This window comes from Hydractinia symbiolongicarpus, chromosome 7 (genome assembly GCF_029227915.1).
Source record: "Hydractinia symbiolongicarpus strain clone_291-10 chromosome 7, HSymV2.1, whole genome shotgun sequence".
NCBI lineage: Eukaryota > Metazoa > Cnidaria > Hydrozoa > Anthoathecata > Hydractiniidae > Hydractinia > Hydractinia symbiolongicarpus.
The window spans coordinates 14,288,064-14,309,519 of record NC_079881.1 but is presented as its reverse complement, the minus strand read 5'-3'; the positions used below and the strand labels follow the sequence as shown (position 1 = coordinate 14,309,519).

At 40.4% G+C, this 21,456-nt stretch overlaps 2 protein-coding genes across 2 annotated transcripts; one reads left to right on the top strand and one right to left on the bottom strand.

The window, feature by feature from the left end:
- The first annotated feature begins 84 nt into the window (after positions 1-84).
- Positions 85-21,456, top strand: LOC130648967 (uncharacterized). Its single transcript, XM_057455123.1, has 2 exons — positions 85-18,689; positions 20,253-21,456. The coding sequence occupies exon 1, from the start codon at positions 597-599 to the stop codon at positions 1,875-1,877; it is 1,281 nt and encodes a 426-aa protein (XP_057311106.1). The 5' UTR covers positions 85-596; the 3' UTR covers positions 1,878-18,689; positions 20,253-21,456.
- LOC130648516 (protein adenylyltransferase fic-1-like) lies at positions 5,718-6,720 on the bottom strand. Its single transcript, XM_057454569.1, has 2 exons — positions 5,971-6,720; positions 5,718-5,816 (listed from the first exon to the last, which is right to left on the bottom strand). Exons 1-2 carry the CDS (start codon positions 6,718-6,720, stop codon positions 5,718-5,720), a joined length of 849 nt encoding a protein of 282 aa, XP_057310552.1.

Genomic DNA, 21,456 nt, shown 5'->3' with positions numbered 1-21,456 from the left:
TCCGTTTCATCAAGGACGTTCTCGAGCAGCGGCATCATTTCGATATCATCGGCCTTCTGTTGCTGAGCCGCTAGGCGATCAACGTGAACAATCTCGTTAAGGAGTTTCTGAGCCATTACCTTACTGCCTTTGTTTGGTGTAGTATAGTCAGTAAACCCCATGGCTCGCAAGCGATTTGTACCTAACCTCCTCTGTATCTGGGCAACGCTCCTTAATTCACCATGCCTTTTCGTGATCTCTATGCCATCGAAAAGAAGCTGGTTTCCTTGTACCTCAAACTCGTTATAAAATCTCGCGATTGGCTGCCCTAGCTCCTCACCAAGGTGTTTGTAAAGATCGTCGACCTTTGATTTTAATAGCTCTTCCCTCTGCCTTGTTGTGGTGTCAGTGAGGTCGCCTCGTGCTGAGCCGGATTGTTCCTGATCTTGCTGGTGATGCTCTTGCAGAGCCGCCAGGCGATCGGGCGTTAAATTGGCATCAGGCTGGAGCGTACTGAAATCCTCGTCTGAAATTTTTTCCTCTGGCGTAAAGTCGTCTCCTTCGTATATTGGATTAATTGGCATTTATTTGAAACGAATATCAGCTAATAATAAAGCATGAGTAACATATTCGGAACTAAGCTCGATCCCTACGCGGAGATTAAAACAATGATGGCTATGAAAGGGAAGAAGCAGCGTGTAAAAGTAGGTCATGTGCCTAGTATGATTAATCAGAACGAGGACTTGTATGTTGACATCTCCAACATGGGGCAGAACGATGTAATTTTTCCATCTAGTATCAAACTACTTTTTTATCTGGAACTTACGGGAACAAACACGAAGCGCACTATCGTCAGCAATATAGGTAAATCCTTGGTGCAAAATCTTCGTATTACTTTGAAGGACAACGAGGTGCAAAATATTAGCGCCTACAGGGTGCTCGCTACCTACAAGGACCTATGGTTGCCCAAGTTTGATCGGGAAAACAACCTGATCCTAGAGGGGATCAATCCCAACGACGGTACAATCCGCGCCCTACAGGTAAAAGCGACTGATCATGTAGGCACGGATGAGGAAAAAGCGATCGTCGCAGCTTATGGCAGCACGTTTTGCATCCCTATCGGTAAAATGTTCGAACTCACGAGGGATCTGCCGTTCTACCAGCCAGGGCTACACGATAGGTTACAGTTTGTGATCCATTTTGCATCATATGGTGACGTTATAAAGGATGCCGGTACCCCAGCTGTTGGAAGCACGGCAGCTAAACCCGCAGACAGTGCGTACAAGATCACTAATATCGCACTAGAGTTTGACAAGGTTAATAACGAGGCTCTCGCGAGCGCTATGATGTCACGGTATAGTCGTTTGGCGCTACCCTATGAAAGGGTACTCCGTAGCAAAGTTGTCACGATAAAAAAGGCTGATACCAGCTACAATTTGCAAATTGATACTCCAGCAAAAAGTTTAAAAGGCGTCTTATTATTGTTCGTAGATCCTGGAAAAGTAAAGGCTTACTCGGGTGCTAACGAGGTCTTCTACAACCCAAAGATCGAAAAAATCTCGATCACTGTCGAAGGTGAGCCTAATGAGCTCTACACGCACGCGATGCTCCCGAAAGATCACCTCGAACAGATCGTAAACTTATTCGGTAGCCACGATTCAAAGGTGATTGGGCAGTTCTTCACAGAGAGATACGCCCTGTTTGTTGATTTCCGAGCATCACCTGATCATAGTCTACACGGTTCCGGAAGGCCATTACAGAGAGTGTCAGACGGTATAACCTTGCATATGACCAAGAAAGCAGACGGAACAACAGGGGATATTAAATGCTACGTTTTCCTACTTCAAGATGCTCAGCTGAACATCTTAGATGGGTGTTTTCACAGTGTCGAATATTAAACGAGAATCCTAAAATAAAGATGGCAAGCATATTAGTACTCGCGGGTGGGGCTATAATCAATGCCTTCGCGTTCTCGGGGAGCAACTATTTGCTCAGTAAGCTGTCAGGCCATGGTGAGGCCGTGCGTAAAAGGCACGACAAGGCGATTGAACAACTTCAAGCAGCTCAGCAACAGTGGGTAAGAGATCGGCAGGCAAAGATCGATTGGTATAACCATCAACGAGAGCTGAAAAGGCAAGCTGGAGAGAGCTTGAAGGAGCTCGATGAAGCTATGAGAGACTATTACATCGCAACGATCGAGAAGGCTCCTAAGTTATCCGACTTCTACACGCCCAGCAAACAGCAACAAGACGGCGAGCTGACGTTTATCGTAGGATCCTTAGCCCTCCTTGGTTTTGCAGTGTACAAGTTCGCCTAGACGGTGGGCGTAAAATGTTTTCGATATGTAATAAACATGTCGAAACATATCAGAAGAAGCGAAAAAATTGAGCAGTATTTACTATACCCCTGAAAATCTCTGGATCAGTCGCAAGGCTGTTAAATTGCTCGCTGAGCACAGTGGACTACCTAAAAAGAAAGTCGTACACTGGCTGTCTAGACAACTCTTATGGCTTAGACATATTCGAGGACCTAAAAGGATTGATTACCCGCATTTTACAATCACAAGGCCTAATGAAATGCACCAATTTAATTTGCTCTACATGCCTCATGATCACCTGTATGGCTCGAAATACAAATATATCCTCACAGGGATCGATGTAGCCTCGCGCTACAAGGTAGCTAGACCATTGAGAACTAAGAAAGCCAGCGAAGTCGCTGACATGATCAAGGACATTTACGCGAAGCCCGGAGGTAAAGGAGGACCTTTACGCTATCCGAAGATCTTCCAGTGTGACAACGGTAGTGAGTTCAAGTCAGATGTGACGAAGCTGCTAGAGGGCAAAGGGGTCGAGATTAAGCGCGCAACTACCAAGTACCACCATACGTTCACAGCCTTTGTCGAGTCTTATAACAAGGTGCTCGCTGAGAGACTGTTCAAGTCCCAGGACGCGCAAGAGTTGGTCACTGATGAGACTAGTACCACATGGGTGAAACATCTGTACACTATCGTAAAAAGCATGAACAATACCAAAACTGGCATGATCGGTATGAAACCCAACAAGGCAATCAAGCTAGAGGAAGTCCCACTTACGAAAGATCGCCTGGAGCAAGAAAAACCGTTACCTGAGGACGGTCTTTACTTGTACCTGCTACAACCGGGGGAAGAGCATGGTGATGCTAAAAGACGTGCAACGGACGCTTGGTGGAGCAAAAAGCTGTATAGGTTGGATCGCATCGAGGCGGCCGTGTCAGCGGAAGGGCGAAGCCCGTCTAGCCGTCTGTTGTACTATCTTGCAGGTGGGCCCGAACGTAGTTTTGTGGCAGAGGAGCTCATGCTAATCCCAGAGGATGTTCAAGTACCTCCTGAGCATGTCAAGGAGTGGTAAGCTGACGATATTTTTGTAGCCTCGTGCTCTTGCTGAGCCGCTAGGCGATGAAGCTACAAAAAAGTTGAGTCTCGCTAGTCTTCGAGCGCAGGCACTCCCAGGTCATACAAATCGTCGCGAGTAAGATCGATGAGTCGAAAGTGGCATTGATACCGTTCTATGTGTCCTTCTTCTTCGAATCGATTGAACGCGTGCATCCCGTTAGGATTATCGATGACCACAATCTCTTCACAGTTTGGATAGTTGTCCCTAAGCCATCTCCTTTTGGTGGAGATTTTCCGTCTTTGAACACGTGCACAGTAGTAGGGAAGACGATGGCACTGATCATCGTCTGGTGCAGTATGCTTGCGGTAAATCATGATCGCGTTGTCTTTTCGAGGATCTTGCGCACGTGGAACATGTCGCTGTCGTAGCCCCGTGATTATTTGCGCTTGTACCGCAAGTTGTCTATCTTTTTCTTCAAGATCTTCGTCAAGGATCGCAATGGCTACGTCTTTTTCATCGATAGCTTGACGCTGCCCTCGTACTTCATCTTGCAGCTTTTCTATACCTTTTTGCGCTAGCCACCTGGTAAGCTCGATGGCTTTAGGTTTTCTACAACGGTCTGCAATCTCAAGAGCTCCACTTAGTGTCACAAACATATCGTGAGGATTAGCATGTTTTGGTTCTTAAAAGGTTTGCTTTAAAAGCAACCCTTTTATATCACGACGAGGCGTTGTTTTTACGTCTCTGTAAGTCGTCGCAATGTTACGGATCCCTAAAAATCTACCAAGATCAGCACGCTTGAAGCGTGGCTGCGAGTGCTCGTCATACAAGGTTTCGATCGCTCCAGCAGGCACGGCGTTGCACAGGTCAAGTTGAGAAGACATATTTCTTATACACGCCAAGGCTCAACTAGGGATTTTGTGATTCGAAAAAAGTCACAAAATTACGAGGTCCAATAACCAACACTAAGCTGAGGAAGCCATGGATATTTTTTGCATAACTCTTCAATATCCCGAGTTGTGTTTACCAGTTTGCTGTCATCGTCATTATCCACTGCATCTATTAGTCTGGAATGGGCTCTCAAAAGAGCCTGATACACAGCTTTAATTACGCTCTCATAATCTATCTTTTCTTACATGTCAAGAGTCTAACCAACAATCTTGTAACTTTTAGGATGCTCCAGTCTTACGTACAAGCAAGCGTGCTTGGACTTTTCTAGCTGAGCCTTGATGTTTTCCCAGTCGCTGATCATGTTTGTTTCCTCGTCGACGAGTTTAATGTCTGATCGTTCGTGGGGGTACCACATGAACAACTGTTTCTTCTGTCGTCTGAGGTTCTTCGGCAAGGCGGTATACGACTGCGTTAGTAGCCAGAGACTGTGTTTGCGATGTCTACCACTGACGGCAAGCTTAAGCAAGGGCTGTCGCTTTTTATCCAGACTCTCGTCGGCTATCATATCGTCAACGATGAACAGCGTCTCTTCTTTCGCCAGCTTCGACGACAGTTCTTTGATCCACTCGAACAGCTGCTCCTTGGGGTCCATCAGAGCCACGTAGTCATCCCTCCATAGCGAGGATCTCTCGAGATAGGTCTTGTTCCAGCGTAGTGTAGGGCAAAGAATGACAATGTTGTCGAAATGCTGCCTATACTCGTTCTCAAGCAAATCCAGGACACGCTGCGTCTTGCCACAGCTTGTCGGTCCAGTAAAGAATGTCTAGAGTCATATTTATTCTGAGTTAGACAGTTACTTCGGAGGCATCATGGAACGCTTATACCACCCTTGTTTTATCGCGTAATCGTCGAATAATATCGCTCCTGTCATATATCCAGCGAGCTTCAAGCCGTCCTCCATGTCCATCTTGGCCCCCGGTCTAGAAACTCCCAGAGCCTTTTTCGCGCCTAGCGCCAAGACAATAGTATAGGATACTAGTCTGACAGATTCCCACAAGGAATCGACGACTTCTTTCTGATACTCTTTGCTGCTCATTTATTATAGGTTTATCGCATTTTGAAAATGTCAATTTGGGGTTTCGAAGGCTCTCGCGTGTGCTGCTGAGACGCACGTACTCCTGCGGAGATGGTTTCAGCAGGCTTCTTGGAACTATTTTCTGCGCTGCCACGTATGTAATAGACTGCCACGCAAGCGGTAAGTACGGCAGCGAGACCTCCAGCGACATAGAGATATGCACTGTCCGGGAACTTGTGAGGACTTGCGACAAGTTCCTGACCCTCTTGTGAAGTACTTTTGCCTAAGTTCTTCTGTAAGTCAGCCTTGTTCTTGCGATTCCATTCAGCAAGTCTCTTGCCAGCAGCAACACGACCCTCATTCTTCTTGGTTATGACTTGGTTAGATTGCTCTTCACTCATTTATTTGTAAGGTGAGACCTTGGAAAAAGATGAAGACAAAAAGACTTTATCTGAGGTCTCTAGAGGGGGTGACCAGATGGGGGACGATTCATCCTCCACCTACAACGAGGGAAAAGCCATCGTTTTAAACGACCAAAGGCACGCCTGGGCTAAAAATTTTGTAAAGGGCCTTACAAAATTTCCTTGTAGTGACGAATCAGTGAATTTTTGACTTTTCTAGTTGAGCCAAGTTTTGCTCCAAATTATCCCATACCTTCACCAAAGACCTACAGACCATCGTGTAAAATAACGATGGTCTCTTTTCAAACCTTATAACAGCCTGAAGGTAATGGCGCCTGCCGCGTTTGTGGAACGAGCTAAGCAAAACCGGAAAGAGACTCATTCCACTCTCCACAAGTACGTGGGAAATAACGAGCCTACATAGCCTCCCGTTCCCATCTTCGAATGGATGGGTATTAATCAAGTCCATAAACAACCTCACCGCGTTCCATATCAGATCGTCAGTCTCTGTAAAGTAGTATCGATCCAGGGCGTCTATCACTAACCTTGGGATTGCAGAAACAGGGGCAAATTCGTGAAAACCAGCGAATGCCTTAGTCGTCCTGTATTTCCCTGTCAGCACGGGTTTGCCGCCCCTGTGTTTTTCCACGCGCATCATGATTTCATGGATAGTTTGGATTTTGTCAGGTGTGAGACGTCCGCAGCACTGCATCCATTTTAGAGCGCGCATAAAGTTTATCATCTGCCTTTTGAAACTTTTCGTCTTTTCGTCAAGATGTGCGTCTTCAGGATCCTGCATCAGCTTCCAGGCATCAGATGATGAAAAGTTGGAGTCTACCTCCCCTTCGAATGTGTAGGTTCCGTACGCGAACAGGGCTTCCCACCCTTTTAGAAATTCCTCTACGTATGCGTGGTTTTTTCGCTTTCGCGAGAGTTCGGCTAGCCTTGCAGTTTTATTTAGAACATTTCGGTACTCGTCTTCGTCTACCATCCAATACTGCATTTTCAATTTTTTGTTAAATATCTGACTGCTCCCCATCTTCTTCTTGCTGTTCATCATCTCGCTTTTTATCTGTCTTGGACACATGCTGGCAGGCATGGTTAAATGTATGGGCAACAACCAATATTGGCGCTAGAAATTTTCCAAAGGCAGAGTACACAAGTCCCCCCAAATCTGCCATGGAGTCCTTGATAATCGGGTCTTCCTCGATGTCTTTTTTCAGACCCTCCGCACTATCGAGTTGAACAACATTACCTATGGCCTTCGCGTACATGTCAATCGCATGTGGGGAGAGTGCCTTGGCGGTCTTTTCTCCTTTCTCGTGAATTTCATGTTGAACGAATTCCGCATACGCTTTTTCGATCACCTCATCTGATGCCTTGTCAGTAAAGCTTTCAGTACATTTCTTCGGCAAGAGATGTTGTTTGCCTTTGCGTATAGCATCCTTCAAGGCTTGACGTTTGTCGATAGGTTTTTTACGATGTTGAAAGGCTTCCGTGTCTGCAACATCAAATATATCTGTAATCTCACTCATCTTTATTAGAAGCGTTCTATAACGCAAAAAGCAGAGCACGATCAAGACGTACGGAAGGATTATTGCTACAGTGAGGCTTATAACGCGACCTACAACTCTAGCGGTACTGTGTGGATGCCATCATCGAGTACCTTTCGCTTATTATAAAAAGCCGAGAGGCCCAGCTTCTTTTGTTCGTACGTAACCATCCCCTGGTTGTGAACCCGAAAACCTACGTTTTTGGCCATGTCAATAGAGCCATTCAACGCGTTCTTATACCTCTCCCATGTCATAGCGTTATGCTTCTTCGACATGCCTTTACACGAGAATTTTGTGCCCTCTTTCCCTTCAACGAAATAGCACTTGGTTGTGTCAGCGATCATTCTAAAACCGATAAATTCCGGTTTGAATATCCCTCCTGTTCGACTCGAGTACTTATCAGTGACGAGCCAGTTTTTCACGTCTTTGTCGTACTCGTCAAGCAGTTCAGGGCAAACGACATCACGTAACGCTTCCCCAGAGATGGCAAAATACGCGCTGTCTGTATCCATGTAAATATATTCAAAATCTCGACGATCCACGTAGTTATCCAAAAATTGTAATAGAACTGAAGCATGCGCAACATAGAACGAGTTCCCTTTCTGTTTGGCTGTATCTCCTGCAATACGCTTGTCTGGGTCTTTATCGGCTTGTCGTCGTGCATCGGCAATTTCTTCCGGAAACCATGCAAATGGCTTACCTTGTTTGTACTTGATGAACTGGTGAAACGCTGTCACCTTCAGGCCCTGGTCAAGGTACTCCTCGAGCAAGGTTGTGAGCAACAAGATCTTTTCAGCTTTCATCAACCCTAGAAGCTTACGTGTGCCTGAAATACGTTTGCGCCCTGTTGCTTTTAGGTACTCGTGCATGTGCTCAGGGATTTGATCGTCGGGTATCTCCTTGACCACAAATAGCGGAGCCATCTCGCTAAATTTGTCATGCAGTTCCAGAGGGACCTCGATGTCGACCGGCGCAAAACCGAATCAGCTGCCGCTCTGCACCCCTTCTGTTAACAGTCTGATGTTGTGCTCAGCCGTGGGTGGGTTGATCTTGATCAGCTTCTCCTTTCCACAAGGAAAGTAGTTCAACAACGTACTCGGGTACAGCATGTTCGCGTCGTACCCTAGAATGGTCTTGCACATTTTAGCGTCCTCGTATACGTGAGATCTGATACCCGTCACGTCTCTCTCGTGGTACCTACAGAACACGATGGCAGGCCCTCCCACCATGCCCGTTTGAAGCAGTTCATACGCCTCATTCTTCGTGCACTCAGTGCAAGCCTTTTGCACCTTTTTGCACGCCTTGCAACTCTTTCCCTTGCACGGTTTGCTTTCACACTTGTGTTTGCAAGGCTCTCCTGGAGCGTAGAGCTCTAGCTTTGGGTTCAGTCGTAGAGACTTGTTCAAGACGTAGCGCATCGATACACCTGGAATGCTTACCGCGTCTTTTAAAATATCTATCTCGTCGTCGTAGTACTGCAGCCTTGTCTTGTCCACGGCTTCGATGAAGGGTTCCACATCGGCTAAATTGTACTCACGCAACCAGTCCATCATGGTGACGCAGCCTCGCTTGTAAAACTCTGCACGGAATGTTTCGTACCCATCAAGAGAGAGGGCGTTTTTCCCACTAAGACTGCTATAGAAGTGTTCGTACGCCACGGGTCCGACGTGGGTTAGCTTGTCATAGCTCGTCAGCCACTCGTATGGGAACACCAGCTTTTCGAGCTTGCAATCCAGAGACTTGCACCATCGGTCGTAGCTCAGACCAGGAGCGAGAAAATTTTTGATATCGAGAAATTTGAACCTCGAGGTCGTGAGGAACATGTAGTCGTTGTCTTTCTTAGCCACGTTGATCTTTTCGCTATCGTCTCTGACAATTTGATCGACAAAGTACCGCTTGATCATGTTCAGGTCATACTTGCCACTGTTGAAGCCGATCACGGCCACTTGGTTTACCCACTCGTTCCATGCCTTCTGAGTCTTGTCTGGAAGCATGTCAAAATCATCAGGTCTCGGGTACATTCTCTCCACCTCTTTCACGATGATGGCGTGTCTCTTTTCGAGCTGCTCCACAAATCGTTCAACCAAGATCTTGGGATCATCGTGCTCCAAGAACGTTGGATCCCAGTTCAGACTATCGTGAATGGCGACGCTGGCCGGTACATGCTCCGAGATGTATGTTAGATCGGATGTTTGCCACTGATTTAGAGGGAGCATGAGGGCCTCGAAATCAAACACGATGTAGTGAGGGTAGGGTCGAAATTTTTTCTTGAAGTACCTCTTAGCTTTGGGTGGGCTCTCACACTCCCACACTGTCAGTTTGTAGCCAAGTTTTCGGATGCCTTCCTCCTTAGACTTGGTGGCCGTATATCGATATTTATTCGTGTTTGTTCCTTGGCAGGGGCATCCGTGCCACTTACAGCCGTGGTACTCATAGACTGTCCTGGTCTGAGGTTCATAGCCGTCTACAAGGTAGACCTCATTTTCTTTCTCCCCGTAGCGAATCACGCGTTCTCCTCCATGCCCACAGAGTGCGTGATGGATGTGTCTTCCAGTTTCCCTCGACATGTGCTCGAGCCATTTACAAGCGTCATAGCTGAAGCCCTCACCGCAAAAGACCTTCTCTGACTTGCTAGGCATGCGCTTGACCTTCTCGCCTTTGCAGATGATAGTCGGCTTTCTTCCCTCGCACTCGTTCTTTTTGTGCCTTGTTAGGTTTTCAACTCTGGTGAATCGCTGTTTGCAGGCTTCGCATTCCCAATGTTGCGTTAAAACCAACATACCAAGGTTTATCGTGTCTAAATCTTTTTTGTATTGATTCTAACCGTACACGAGTCTCCAGGGTGCCTTTTCAGAGTTTGATAGGGGCTCAAAAGCTCTGATGTTAATCTTGAAACGCTTCGCTATGCCCTCAAAGTCAACGAGCTTCGTAGCACGTACTTCTTCCCGCTTTAGTTTGGGATTCTCGTAGTACTCACGTGCTAGTGCGAGAGCTGGTCTCGTGACACGTTTCTCGCGCTGCTGTCTTTCTTCACGGTAGTGTACGGCAAGACATCTCCAGACACACAAATTGTCGGTTCTCTCATCCTCCTTGTCAAAGCTGTAGATGCACCTCTTCTTTCGCAACCAGTCTGGTAAAGGTCCACAGCCTAACAAAGGCTCCCTTGTGGAGATGATCTTGATCTGCACATGCTGGAAGACTATTTTCCCTTCGTACGATCCTGGGGTCTCGATTGTTCTTTCTGGTGGCAGGTACGCCTTCCCCCAAAACTCATGATCTCCTAGATCTAATCGCTGCATTTCGCATTTTTCGATAAAGGCTTCGATGTCAGCTAGGCTCGTAAGCGATCCTTCGCTTCCCTTGGTCTTGTGATACGGAGCCGTGCCACCTCCTGCTTCGTAGATGGTGCAAGCAAAACTGTAGACTACCTTGACTCTCATGTCTATGTAGGGCGTAATTTTTCGCATGATGGCCTCCGTCAGTGGCTGATTAAGGTTCTTGTTGAACCGCCATGTCTTGACACGATTTCCGTCTTCCAACATTCTGTGTGTCATTTTCGTCAAAAATGTGCTGAATGTCTTCGACGCCTTCGGATCGGTTTTTCTCTTGTGGGAACATGTGCTTGATGTCTTCGACTCCGCTGTATTCGTCTTGTATGTCTCCAGCATCGTAAAAGTCCTCTTGCGCCTCGGCTTCGATTTCATCGTGCAGCGTCGTCCTTCCAGCATTTTGCTCCTTCGCCCTACCCGCCTTTTCCATGCTTGGCCGCATGGAAAAGGCGGGTCTCTGTGTCTTATTGCAAAAGTTGGAAAACGCAAACGTCAAAATTAAGTTAGTAGCAACAGATCGTCATATTCAAATTCGCGCATTCATGAAAAGGAAAAACCAGAAATTAACCATCAGCTTGGATTAAGGCTATAATAAACCACCTTTGGTGGTGTTGTGCTACTTGCGAAGGAGATGAGCAACTTTTTAAGGAATAATGGCTCAGTATTTTCTATCGTATATTGTGACTCATTACAAGGTAGTAAAAAATTTCGCAAACTTTTCACTTAGTCGCTTCCACGGTTTATGTTTTTCCTGAACGTTATGATGTCATATGTTTTATTCGCTTCCAGCCTCTTCAATTTTACGTGACCACAACAGATTTCTTGAGAACACGGATTTTATAAATATTGATATAAAGGTAGTTTATATTTGTTTTTTTGAATATATTTTTGTCCGTAATTTCAACTGTGAGATTTTTTCAAAATCAGTTTTTTTTAACTTGAGTTCCACTTTAAGATCCATCCGTTCTAGCTTTCACTGTCCGTCTTATAGAGCTTTAGGGAGATTTCACTGTACCTTAAGTGAAGAAATTGTTTGCAGAAAAAAAGATTGCAAGACTTAAGTTTGTGAATAGGTTCTTCAGAATTGCGCAAAATGAGCACATTTAATAAAAGATTGCGAACAAGTAACCTAAGTTAATTTTACACTGATTTTACATGAAAATTGCAAGCCGGAATAAAGGTAAAATGCGAAAAAAAAGTTTTCAAATATCCGTTCTTGTTGTTAGTTTGGAAACATTAATTAATTCCGTACTCTTTTGCACGAAATGAACTTTGCTACCGAAAAATCTCTATATTTAGCAGACAGGGAAGAAAATACAAATGTTTTACTTACCCAATTATCCTCCTCCATCCACTTTATTTTAAGTTTTTTCTCTCCGCCCTTAATTAACTTGAATTGACTATTGGTTACCTAATTCGTAGGCAGGAAATGACTGTTCAAATAGCTGACACCTCTAATTAGCGGACAAAAACTGATTGGTGCCCGCTATTTAGACTCGGTGTGCGCTATGTGGTCGCTGTATAGAAGTTCCTTCCAAATTGGCTTATATTGTTTTAAAAGCTTTCCCTTGGGTGTTAGGGTATAGTGGGATCGACCTTAAAGTGTGTCAAGAGGCTGATTTTGGATGAAGAAGGAACCTGAAGACAATATTTATAGTAAATATGCTGTCTTTCATTCAAAAAAGTAAAACAGACTCGAGACCTCACAACTTGAGATTTTGCGCAGACAATTTAATATTTTGAAATTGTAACATATTGTTTTAAGGAAAATATAGACAGACATCTTACAAGAATTTTTTTATATGACCCATTGTATATTGTAGTGTAGAGGTAAGTTTTAGGGGGTAATATATATTGGAACCTTGAAACAACGTCCGCTAGGGAGAGGTGTCCACTAAAAACTGGCCGCTACATATATGTTTTATTACGAGAGTTTGACCGTCATTTCATCCGTTCTTGGAAAAAGTGTCTGTACAAAGGTGTCCGATAAAGGTTGTCCGCTATAAGGAGGTTCCACTGTAAACATAAGTTCAGTATTAACTGCACCATTGGCCAGCAAATTATTTAACAGGTGGAAATTATATTATTGCTAAAAAATTTTTCGAATATTTCTGATTTGTGACAAAAGCAGTATTAGGAAAGGATTTCTTAATGATACATCTGATTGGGATTTTATTCGGATTGCTTTAGATTTTCTTAGCTGTTTAAGATAGATTCTGGAGTTTCCTTTCATTTTTTGCAGGATCTTCTTTAACGAGAGCAAATTTTGCGAAGACTTATTTTCGCCTCACGTGTTTTCTCGTGATATCGCAAAGACTCACTTCTACATAAAGAAAAGAAGTTTATAATATACACAGTCTACTCTCGATAAGTGTAACCTCCAAGGGACCGAAGAAAAGTTTCACTTTTGACAAGGTCTAAAAATTAAGCCACGGTTTTTTTATGTGCAAAAGTATAAGAACTACGCGGCGAAAATTCAAATTCGAATCGAATGTTTTGATTGAAGTATATTTCAACTTTTTAAAATCATTTTATTATGAAAATAATTATATAGAAGGTCAAATGGATATGGAAATTACACAGAATGGGCTTCAAATAGTTTTACATAAAGCATTTGAATTCACATCTTATGTTATGGGATATCATGAATATAAAGATTTCTGGACACTAGTGAAGAGTGAAATGTTGAAGGCGGTTATGGAGCCAAAAAACAAAACAGACAAATTTGCTGTTTCAGTAATGAAAAAGGCTGTTTGGTCGGACATTTACCAAAAGAAAAAACAGGAAGATTTGCAAAAATGATTTTCTACTTTCTTCGAGCCTGTGACTCAAATACTTGCTCCGTCGAAATTGTTGGAAAAGCCATCAATTAAGGAGATGGAAAAGGAATGAAAGTGCCTTGTAAGTTACATTTTCCGGCTGAAGATAGTTTTATAAACGTTTTGAAAGAACAACTTCAAAAGTCTCTATAAATATACAATAATTATATATGTAATATAAATATATTTAGTTACCTGAACAGTTTTGAAACTGACATTGAATCGTTTTTTTCCATTGACTCACCCGTCCATCAAAACATGAAAGTCATTGAGATCTCATGATTTTGCAAACTCTAGAGCTTTTTCTTTGAATATACTACAGCTGATAGGAATATTGTTGTGTCTTGCAGTTTTCAGCCATTTATAAACGGCAAAGTACAACGAGAGTAGACTGTAGTGTTACGAAAATGACACCAGGAAAAAATGATTAATTATTTCCGACTTTCACGAATTTTACGAATTTCGTGAATAGTAGAAGTTTTTGTAAATATTTCGCGGATATCTATTTTCGCAAACCGTGCCTGTTGTCATTCCTGAATTTAAATTCGCGAAAACTGGGAAAAGTCACGAAATTCGCAAAATATAATCTCGTGATTACTTAATCTTGTCTTGTTTTCCAAATTTCTTCTCGCTAAAACCGACACTTTTTTACATTTCTGCATTAACATTGACTTCTTTGTTTATTAATGCGTGCCATGTAGCTCTCAATTTGATTGCTGCACACCTAAGAAAAAAAGAACAGAATGTTATTGACAGAAAAAACGTGGGGAATAGTCATAACGTTTTCGATCACAAATAATTCTGGGTAATTGAAGTTATACTTGATGACTAAAATATAAAAAAAAAGAAAATCTTACCAGCGTAAACTTTTACTTTAAATTACTGATTAGGTGGCCAGTGACCAATTTTCGCGTAAAGGTTTTTTTTTTAATTCTTTTTACTTCATTTTGTGACAGTAAATTTTCGCGACTCAGATGTTTACAATTTTTTGGCTGGAATTAAATCTAATGATAAAATATTGGTAGCAAGCGAAAGGCAACGGAGAGGTGAAATGTAATAACTACTGTAATTCTTCGAATAAACGTCTTAAATAAAAATAAATGCAGAAGGCCAAAAATCCCTAAATCCTTCTGAATGGAATTGAAAAATGCAGCGACATAACTAGCGACATAACTAGCGACAACAGTTATAACTATCAGCATAACTCGCGGCGACGGTAATCACTAGCGGCATAACCAGCGGCGACAGTTACGAATCGAAATACAAATGTTACATACATTTGCCTAACCTTCCTGAATTTTATCCTGGCCAGTTGCTTAGCGGTTTTTGACACAAATCTCAGCCCTACCCCTTAGCAACTCGGCTGGTTATAAAAGACAAACGTGTAATTTCAGACATTTTTTAATTGGTCATACTTCAGGATTCGTTTACTCTGGATCCGTTTCTGTATTAGTTTTCGACAAAAAAAAACAACACAAAATCAACTTAAAAAACAAAAAATTCAGCACAGCTACTTTTTTAAAAAAACGCCTACATTTTAGATGATGCTTGATGGATGTGCGCATATTTTCAACACTTTTCTAAAAATAAGGATATATGTGAGCAGATTTTTTGGGTCTGCTAAGTTATTCAAAACTGTACCACTAAGGTTGTCGCAAATACTTAACAACAAGTCATGCTAGCTGTAAGATACCATACGAAACACAAAAGTGCCCACTATGTCCGTGTGAAACTTATCTATCAACGCATCACCGTCTGCAACCTTGAAATAGTCCGTTTAATTATAGTTCCTTGCGAATAATATATTGTTTATATGTTAAGGAAAACACAAAGAATAAGGAAGAACAGTGCAAAGGTGCTATACAACTCAAGTTTGGGTTGTCTAATAAAGTAATTTTCCATTTTACAAGCAGAATATTGCATTGGTACTTCTTTTCCAGTTCCCTTCCTTAACTCTAAAAATTGGAGCTTACTTGCTACAGATTCTTTGCGACATTTCTGGGACCGCTTCATTTTAAAATGACGACAAGTATAAGAAAGTTTAATTTTTCTACTACATTTTTGGCCAGTTTTCTGGGACCGCTAAGTTTTTTAAAACTGTGCCACTAAGATTGTCACAAATACTTAACACCTAGTTTTGCTTGTCGTAACATATCTTACGAAACACGAAACTGCCAACTACGTCCGTGTGATTATTATCTGTCAACGCATAACTACATGCAAACTTAAAATAGTCCGTTATATATAGCTCTTTGCGAATAATATTTTGTCTTTCTTTTATGTAAAGGATAACAAAGAACAAAGATGCTGTACCACTCAAGCCTGAGTTGTCTAACAAAGTAATTTTACAATTAGCGCATTTCCACTCCCTAACTCTAAAAATTGGAGCTTGCTTGCTACATATTTTTTGCAACATTTCTGGGACCGCTTTAATTCAAAATGATGACTAGTAGGATAACGTTTAATTTTTCTACTACGCTTTTCGGGAGTTTTCTGGGACCGCTAAGTTATTCAAATTTGGACCAATAAGGTTGTGGCAACTACTTAACAACAAGTCATGCTTTTTGTACGATACCTTAAGAAACACAAAAGTGCCCGCTATGTCTGTATGATAATTATCTATCAACGCATTACCGTATGCAACCTTAAAATAAACCATTACATATAGTTCCTTGCAAATAATATTTTGTTTTCCTGTTAAGGAACATACAAAGGATAACGGAGAGCAGTGCAAAGACTCTGTACAACTCAAGCGTGAGTTGTCTAACAAAGTAGTTTTACATTTTATAAGTAGAACGTTGCATATGAATTACCTTTATCGCATCTCCACTCCCTAACTCTCTAAAAATTGGAGCGTGCTTGCTATAGATTTTTTTGCAACATTTCTGCGACCGCTTTAATTCAAAATGACGACTAGTAGGATAACATTTCATTTTTCTACTACATTTTTGGCAGTTTACTGCGACCGCTAAGTTTTTTAAAACTGTGCTACTAAGATTGTCGCAAATACTTAACACCTGGTTATGCTTGTCGTAAGATATCTTAAGAAACACGAAACTGCCAACTACGTCCGTGTGATTATTATCTGTCAACGCATTACTGTCTCCTACCTTAAAATAGTCCGTTATATATAGTCCCTTGCAAATAATGTTTTGTTTTTATGTGAAGGAAAATGCAAAAAATGACAAAGAACAATATAAAGATGCTGTACCACCCAAGCGTGAGTTGTCTAACAAAGTAATTTTACAATTTACAAGTAGAACATTGCATATGCATTACCTTTAGCGCATCTCCACTCCCTAACCCTAAAAATTGGAGCTTGCTTGCTACATATTTTTTGCAACATTTCTGGGACCGCTTTAATTCAAAATGATGACTAGTAGGATAACGTTTAATTTTTCTACTACGCTTTTCGGCAGTTTTCTGGGACCGCTAAGTTTTTTAAAAGCGGTTTTTCTACTACGCTTTTCGGCAGTTTTCTGGGACCGCTAAGTTTTTTAAAAGCGGTAGCACCAAGGTTGTTGCAAATACTTAACACCAAGTCATGTTCGATACCTAACGAAACTTAAAACTGCCCATTACGTCCGTGTAATAATTATATTTTAACGCATAACCTTTTGCAACTTTTTAATAGTCCCTTACATACAGTTTCTTTCAAATAACATTTTTCTTTCATGTTATGCAAAGGATAAGTCTAATAAGGTAATTTTACATCTTACAAGTAAAATATTGCATGAGTATTTTTTCCAGTTCCATTCCCTAACGGCGAACTAGTAAAAGTTTCTTAAATTCTGATTTGTCATGTTACTATAAAAAATTGCCTTTTTGCCTATTATGATCTAAAATGATGTGTTTCCTGTTAACATCGTCAGAATAATCAACTCGATATTCGCCCAATTTCTTGTTGGTAGTTATGGGTGAAAAAGACTCTAACTTAAAAAGTTTTATTTTTACTAGTAAAAGTTTCTTAATTTTTTGAAAGACAACTAATCAGTTTCTTACATGGTAGTTTTTTATAAGAAAAAAACCCGTGTGTTTCCACTTTCGGTACTAAGATTTTTAAAAAGCAGTACCAAAATTTTATTTATTGAAATGTAAGATTAAATTGGAAAAATTAATGTAAACAAAAAATCTAACATTAGTGACTATTAATTTTAACCAACTAACCTTTACGCCCAATAAGGTTCAAAATCGTTGCACTTTTGAATCTTTCGCATGAGGCAGTTTCTACGTTGTTTACTATGGTTGTACTTTTAATAAATTAGCACTATTCTGTGGGGGCAAAAAAGTCCATGTGAATTTTTTTAATTTTTTCATAACTTCTAATCATTATCGTTTTGGGGATTGAAACTTAGTAACTTTTTATCATTGATAGTTAATGCCGAAAAAATATGGATAAAATTTTGTTTATCATTATCCTAACAATTCCAAAGTCATTAGTCAGGCAAAGAAATAAATGTAGATATTTTAGCCTTTATATCAAGAAATTTCACACATCCAGATCGTTTGCACGGCTTTTTATTATCTTATCCCAAAATTTATTTTTCACCGTTTTAGCCTTCCTTCAGGTTCGGAAATATATGATGACGTCGCTTTTGATCAAATGACGTCATTCAATTCCTTTAAATACAATTCTCCTCCAACATAAAATTGTGCCAGTCACTTTTGGAGAAGGGCTAGCAAGTTCGTCCTAAATATAACATGATAAGGGCTATTCTTGATTGTAATTGCGAGATAACAAATGAACGCGAAGAGGCAATATTACTAGTAATTTGGTGAAATTGGACAACCCCTTGCTGGCAATTTCCCATATCTATTACGCCACTGGAAATGACAACGACATTTTAAATCACGATATCTTCGTCGTACTAAACTAAGGGAGCGTTACACGGAAATATAAACCTCTTTTAATTAATTTTCTCGTAAAATTCAAAAAAAGGATAACAAGGCAAGATTTAAAATTTCTTTAAATATGATTTATACAGTCACTACTATGTTAAACATATCACAGACATCCAACATCTCCTAAAATTCCTATAATAGGGAAAGAATAGGCCAACTCCCTAAATCCTTTTAAAATTGCCATTTTTACCCAAATTCGCTCTAATAAGTTTCGCATTTTTTAATTCCCCAAGCTTTTATTCTCGCACTTTCTTATTTGTTTAAGGTACTTGTAAAAGAAAACTTGAACTTGAAGTCCAAGAACTTAAGAAACGAAAAATTGTAGAAAATGATTGTCAAAAATTCCTTCGTAATTTGTGCTTGGCACAGGTACGTATTCTTTTTCCTGTATGATAATTTATCGTTGTTTTAACCTTCAGAGTCGCGTTTTTTCCTAAATTCCTCCTAATATATAACATAAAATACCCTGAAATTCCTCCAATATTTAGCCTTAAAAACTCCTAAAATCCTAAATAAAATTGCTAAAAAATTGAGAGGCTTGATATCAAGATCAAATTTTAAGTACAATTCATTTTTAGACAACATTGCTTCAAGGGTTTAAAATTTTGCTAGATCGATTTAAAAAAAAAGAAATTTGCATAACTTACTTCTGCTACGGCCTCAAATCGCAAATATTGCACTCCAATACTACATAATTTTTTAAGTATCTTTTAAAGAAAAAGTGACGTATTATGTTCAGAAAGAAAACTCTGCTCTGTATTTTCTTCCTTGTTATTTTCCTTCTTCTGTAATCGTCAAAGTTCATTAGCTATTATAAAAAACTAGTTGATTTGACTTAAGTAGGAACAAAATTGGAACATTCCGATGAAAAATAATCCGGTAGTAAATTTTTCGGCAGATTTTTTTTGTCGGGTTAAAGTTAGTTGGGTAAAATTATTAGTCGGGGATTAATTTAGTCAGAGATTAAGTTAGTCGGGAAAATTTTATTCACTGAACCACAGATGTAGTCACTTTTCGCCGGGTTTTTTTCGCCGATAAGGTATTGTACATATCTAGACTAATAAATTTATTTTTTAGCCGACAAAGTTTAATTATGACTGGGGATCTATAATTGACCAGAAACGAGACAAAGCTATTAAACAGATTTTTTTCATATATTAAATTTTCCAGATTTTTAGGTTCGCCCGTCGTATATATCCAAGTCCTTAGATTATTGTCCGTCGTACATATTTCCGGAATCGCTATTTCGTACATTCTTAGCACGGCGGTCGGCTACTTCGTGCTTAGTGCATTTTGAAAACAATACGGCTATTAATAAAGAGACTGACAAATTCAAATATTTGATTTACATATCATAAATTTATCACAAAAGATTTTTAAAATTAGGAAAATGTCTCTTTTTAACTGAAAAATGGAGCGTTTTTTAGAGACTGGGTGTTTTTTAGTGCGTTTATGGTAACTAATAACAATTACTAATTTTTTATCCCTAGTAATAACACCCGCATACTTAAAATTTATAACTCTAAATTTGCGTATCCTGCAGTTACCAAAGAGAAGCTATGACATTTTCTGACTGCAGCTAACCATAGTGCATCACAGCGAGTACGAGAGGAGATCGCTTTCTTTTTTTGGATCTGGAAAGTAAAATAAATTAAAAATGTCAAATTCTTTTAATAAATTTTTGCAAATTGACAAAATTAATTTTCGCGGAAAGCCTTTTTTAGACCTCCCAAGAGGTGTCTAGTTGTTCCAGCCACATAAAAAGCATTATACACAAAAAATTATAAACAATTCCGGACGGGATTTGTAAACTGGATGTGTAAAAGAGAAATAATAATCCTTAACCATTGAAGGTCCGGTCAAAGACTGCTCCACTGCCGGATCGCCATAACTTCTGAGAACTAAGTTGTCATGAAACGTGCTATTTTTTAGAAAGAAAAGCTATCGAACGGTACCAAACAGAAACCGTCTACAATCCTTGCCAGAATATGTGGGCGCAAGACTTCAATTTTCGAAGTTCGTCGGCACAAGTAATGATTAAGGCTATTTCTATATGATTCGTGTAATATTAACTTGTGAAAGTTCCCTGACTAATGTTTACAGCAGACATAGGACAAACATCGGATCTAACGTTATTTGGTTAAATCTACAGTTGACTCTCTCTATCTCGAACTCGCAAGGGACCAGAAAATTTGTTCGAGATAGAGAAAGTTCGAGATAGAGAAAAATTGACAAAAATTGGATTTTTTCGTAAAAAACGTATTTTTAACCTTCAGTGTATCGGGAGTTGATAGAGGTCAATGAGAGATGTTAAAATGTTAATATTCAATGCACAAGACTTCTTTTAAAATAAATACATAAAATAAATTTACAGCTTCATTTAAAGAAATCGGTTATGTCTTTTTGTTTAAGTGATGCCACTCTGTCTTCATTATACATTTTTTCGAATTTGGAGATAAGCATTTGCATTTCATTGCCTTTTTCGCAACACATTGTTAGATCTTTCAAAAGATCAATACTACACTCGACTTTTGATCTTGATGGTTTTTCGACAACTATATCAAATGAATCATCCTCCATGTCACTGCCATCGTCTTCAGCTTCGTCGTCCTGAGATTTCCGAAATTCATCAATGATGAGTGCCTTTTCTTTTATCAAATTGCCATCGATCGGAATGTTTTGGCTTCTTTGAACAGTAAACCATTTGAAAACAGCCTTGTCTATCTGCTCATAATCACAGCCTCAAACCCTTTTCGAACCAGACGCGGTTTTTTGTTCTTCCAAGCTTTGTAGGATCTTATGTTTTTTTTTCATCCAAGTTGAAATTGTATTTTTGGGGATCCCGTATTTTTCTGCTGCCTTCTTGTTTGACATTCCTTTCTCGATTTCCCGAATTATTTGACATTTTTGAATTAAAGAAACGTTATTGAGTTTTCTTTTTAAAGCCGACATCTTCACCTCAAGAAGGTTTCTGGTTCAAAACACTGTAAACAATGTTTTGTGAGTGACTTTAGAATTCGAACGTCAAACATTTTCGTTCGAAAATGGAACATTTTAATTCGATTTTTAGTGTAAATAGGTTCTTAAATCCGGAAAAGTTCGAGATAGAGAGAGAAACAGTCAGACGGGACCGAGA

What these genes read in the sequence shown, in the direction of transcription:
- LOC130648967 (XM_057455123.1), top strand. Translation starts at nt 597, where the DNA reads ATGAGTAACATATTCGGAACTAAGCTCGATCCCTACGCGGAGATTAAA.
- LOC130648516 (XM_057454569.1), bottom strand. Translation starts at nt 6,720, where the DNA reads ATGCAGTATTGGATGGTAGACGAAGACGAGTACCGAAATGTTCTAAAT. An exon ending in TCTGTAGGTCTTTGGTGAAG is followed by an intron (nt 5,817 to 5,970) that starts GTATGGGATAAT and finishes CCCTCGTTGTAG; the next exon opens with GTGGAGGATGAATCGTCCCC.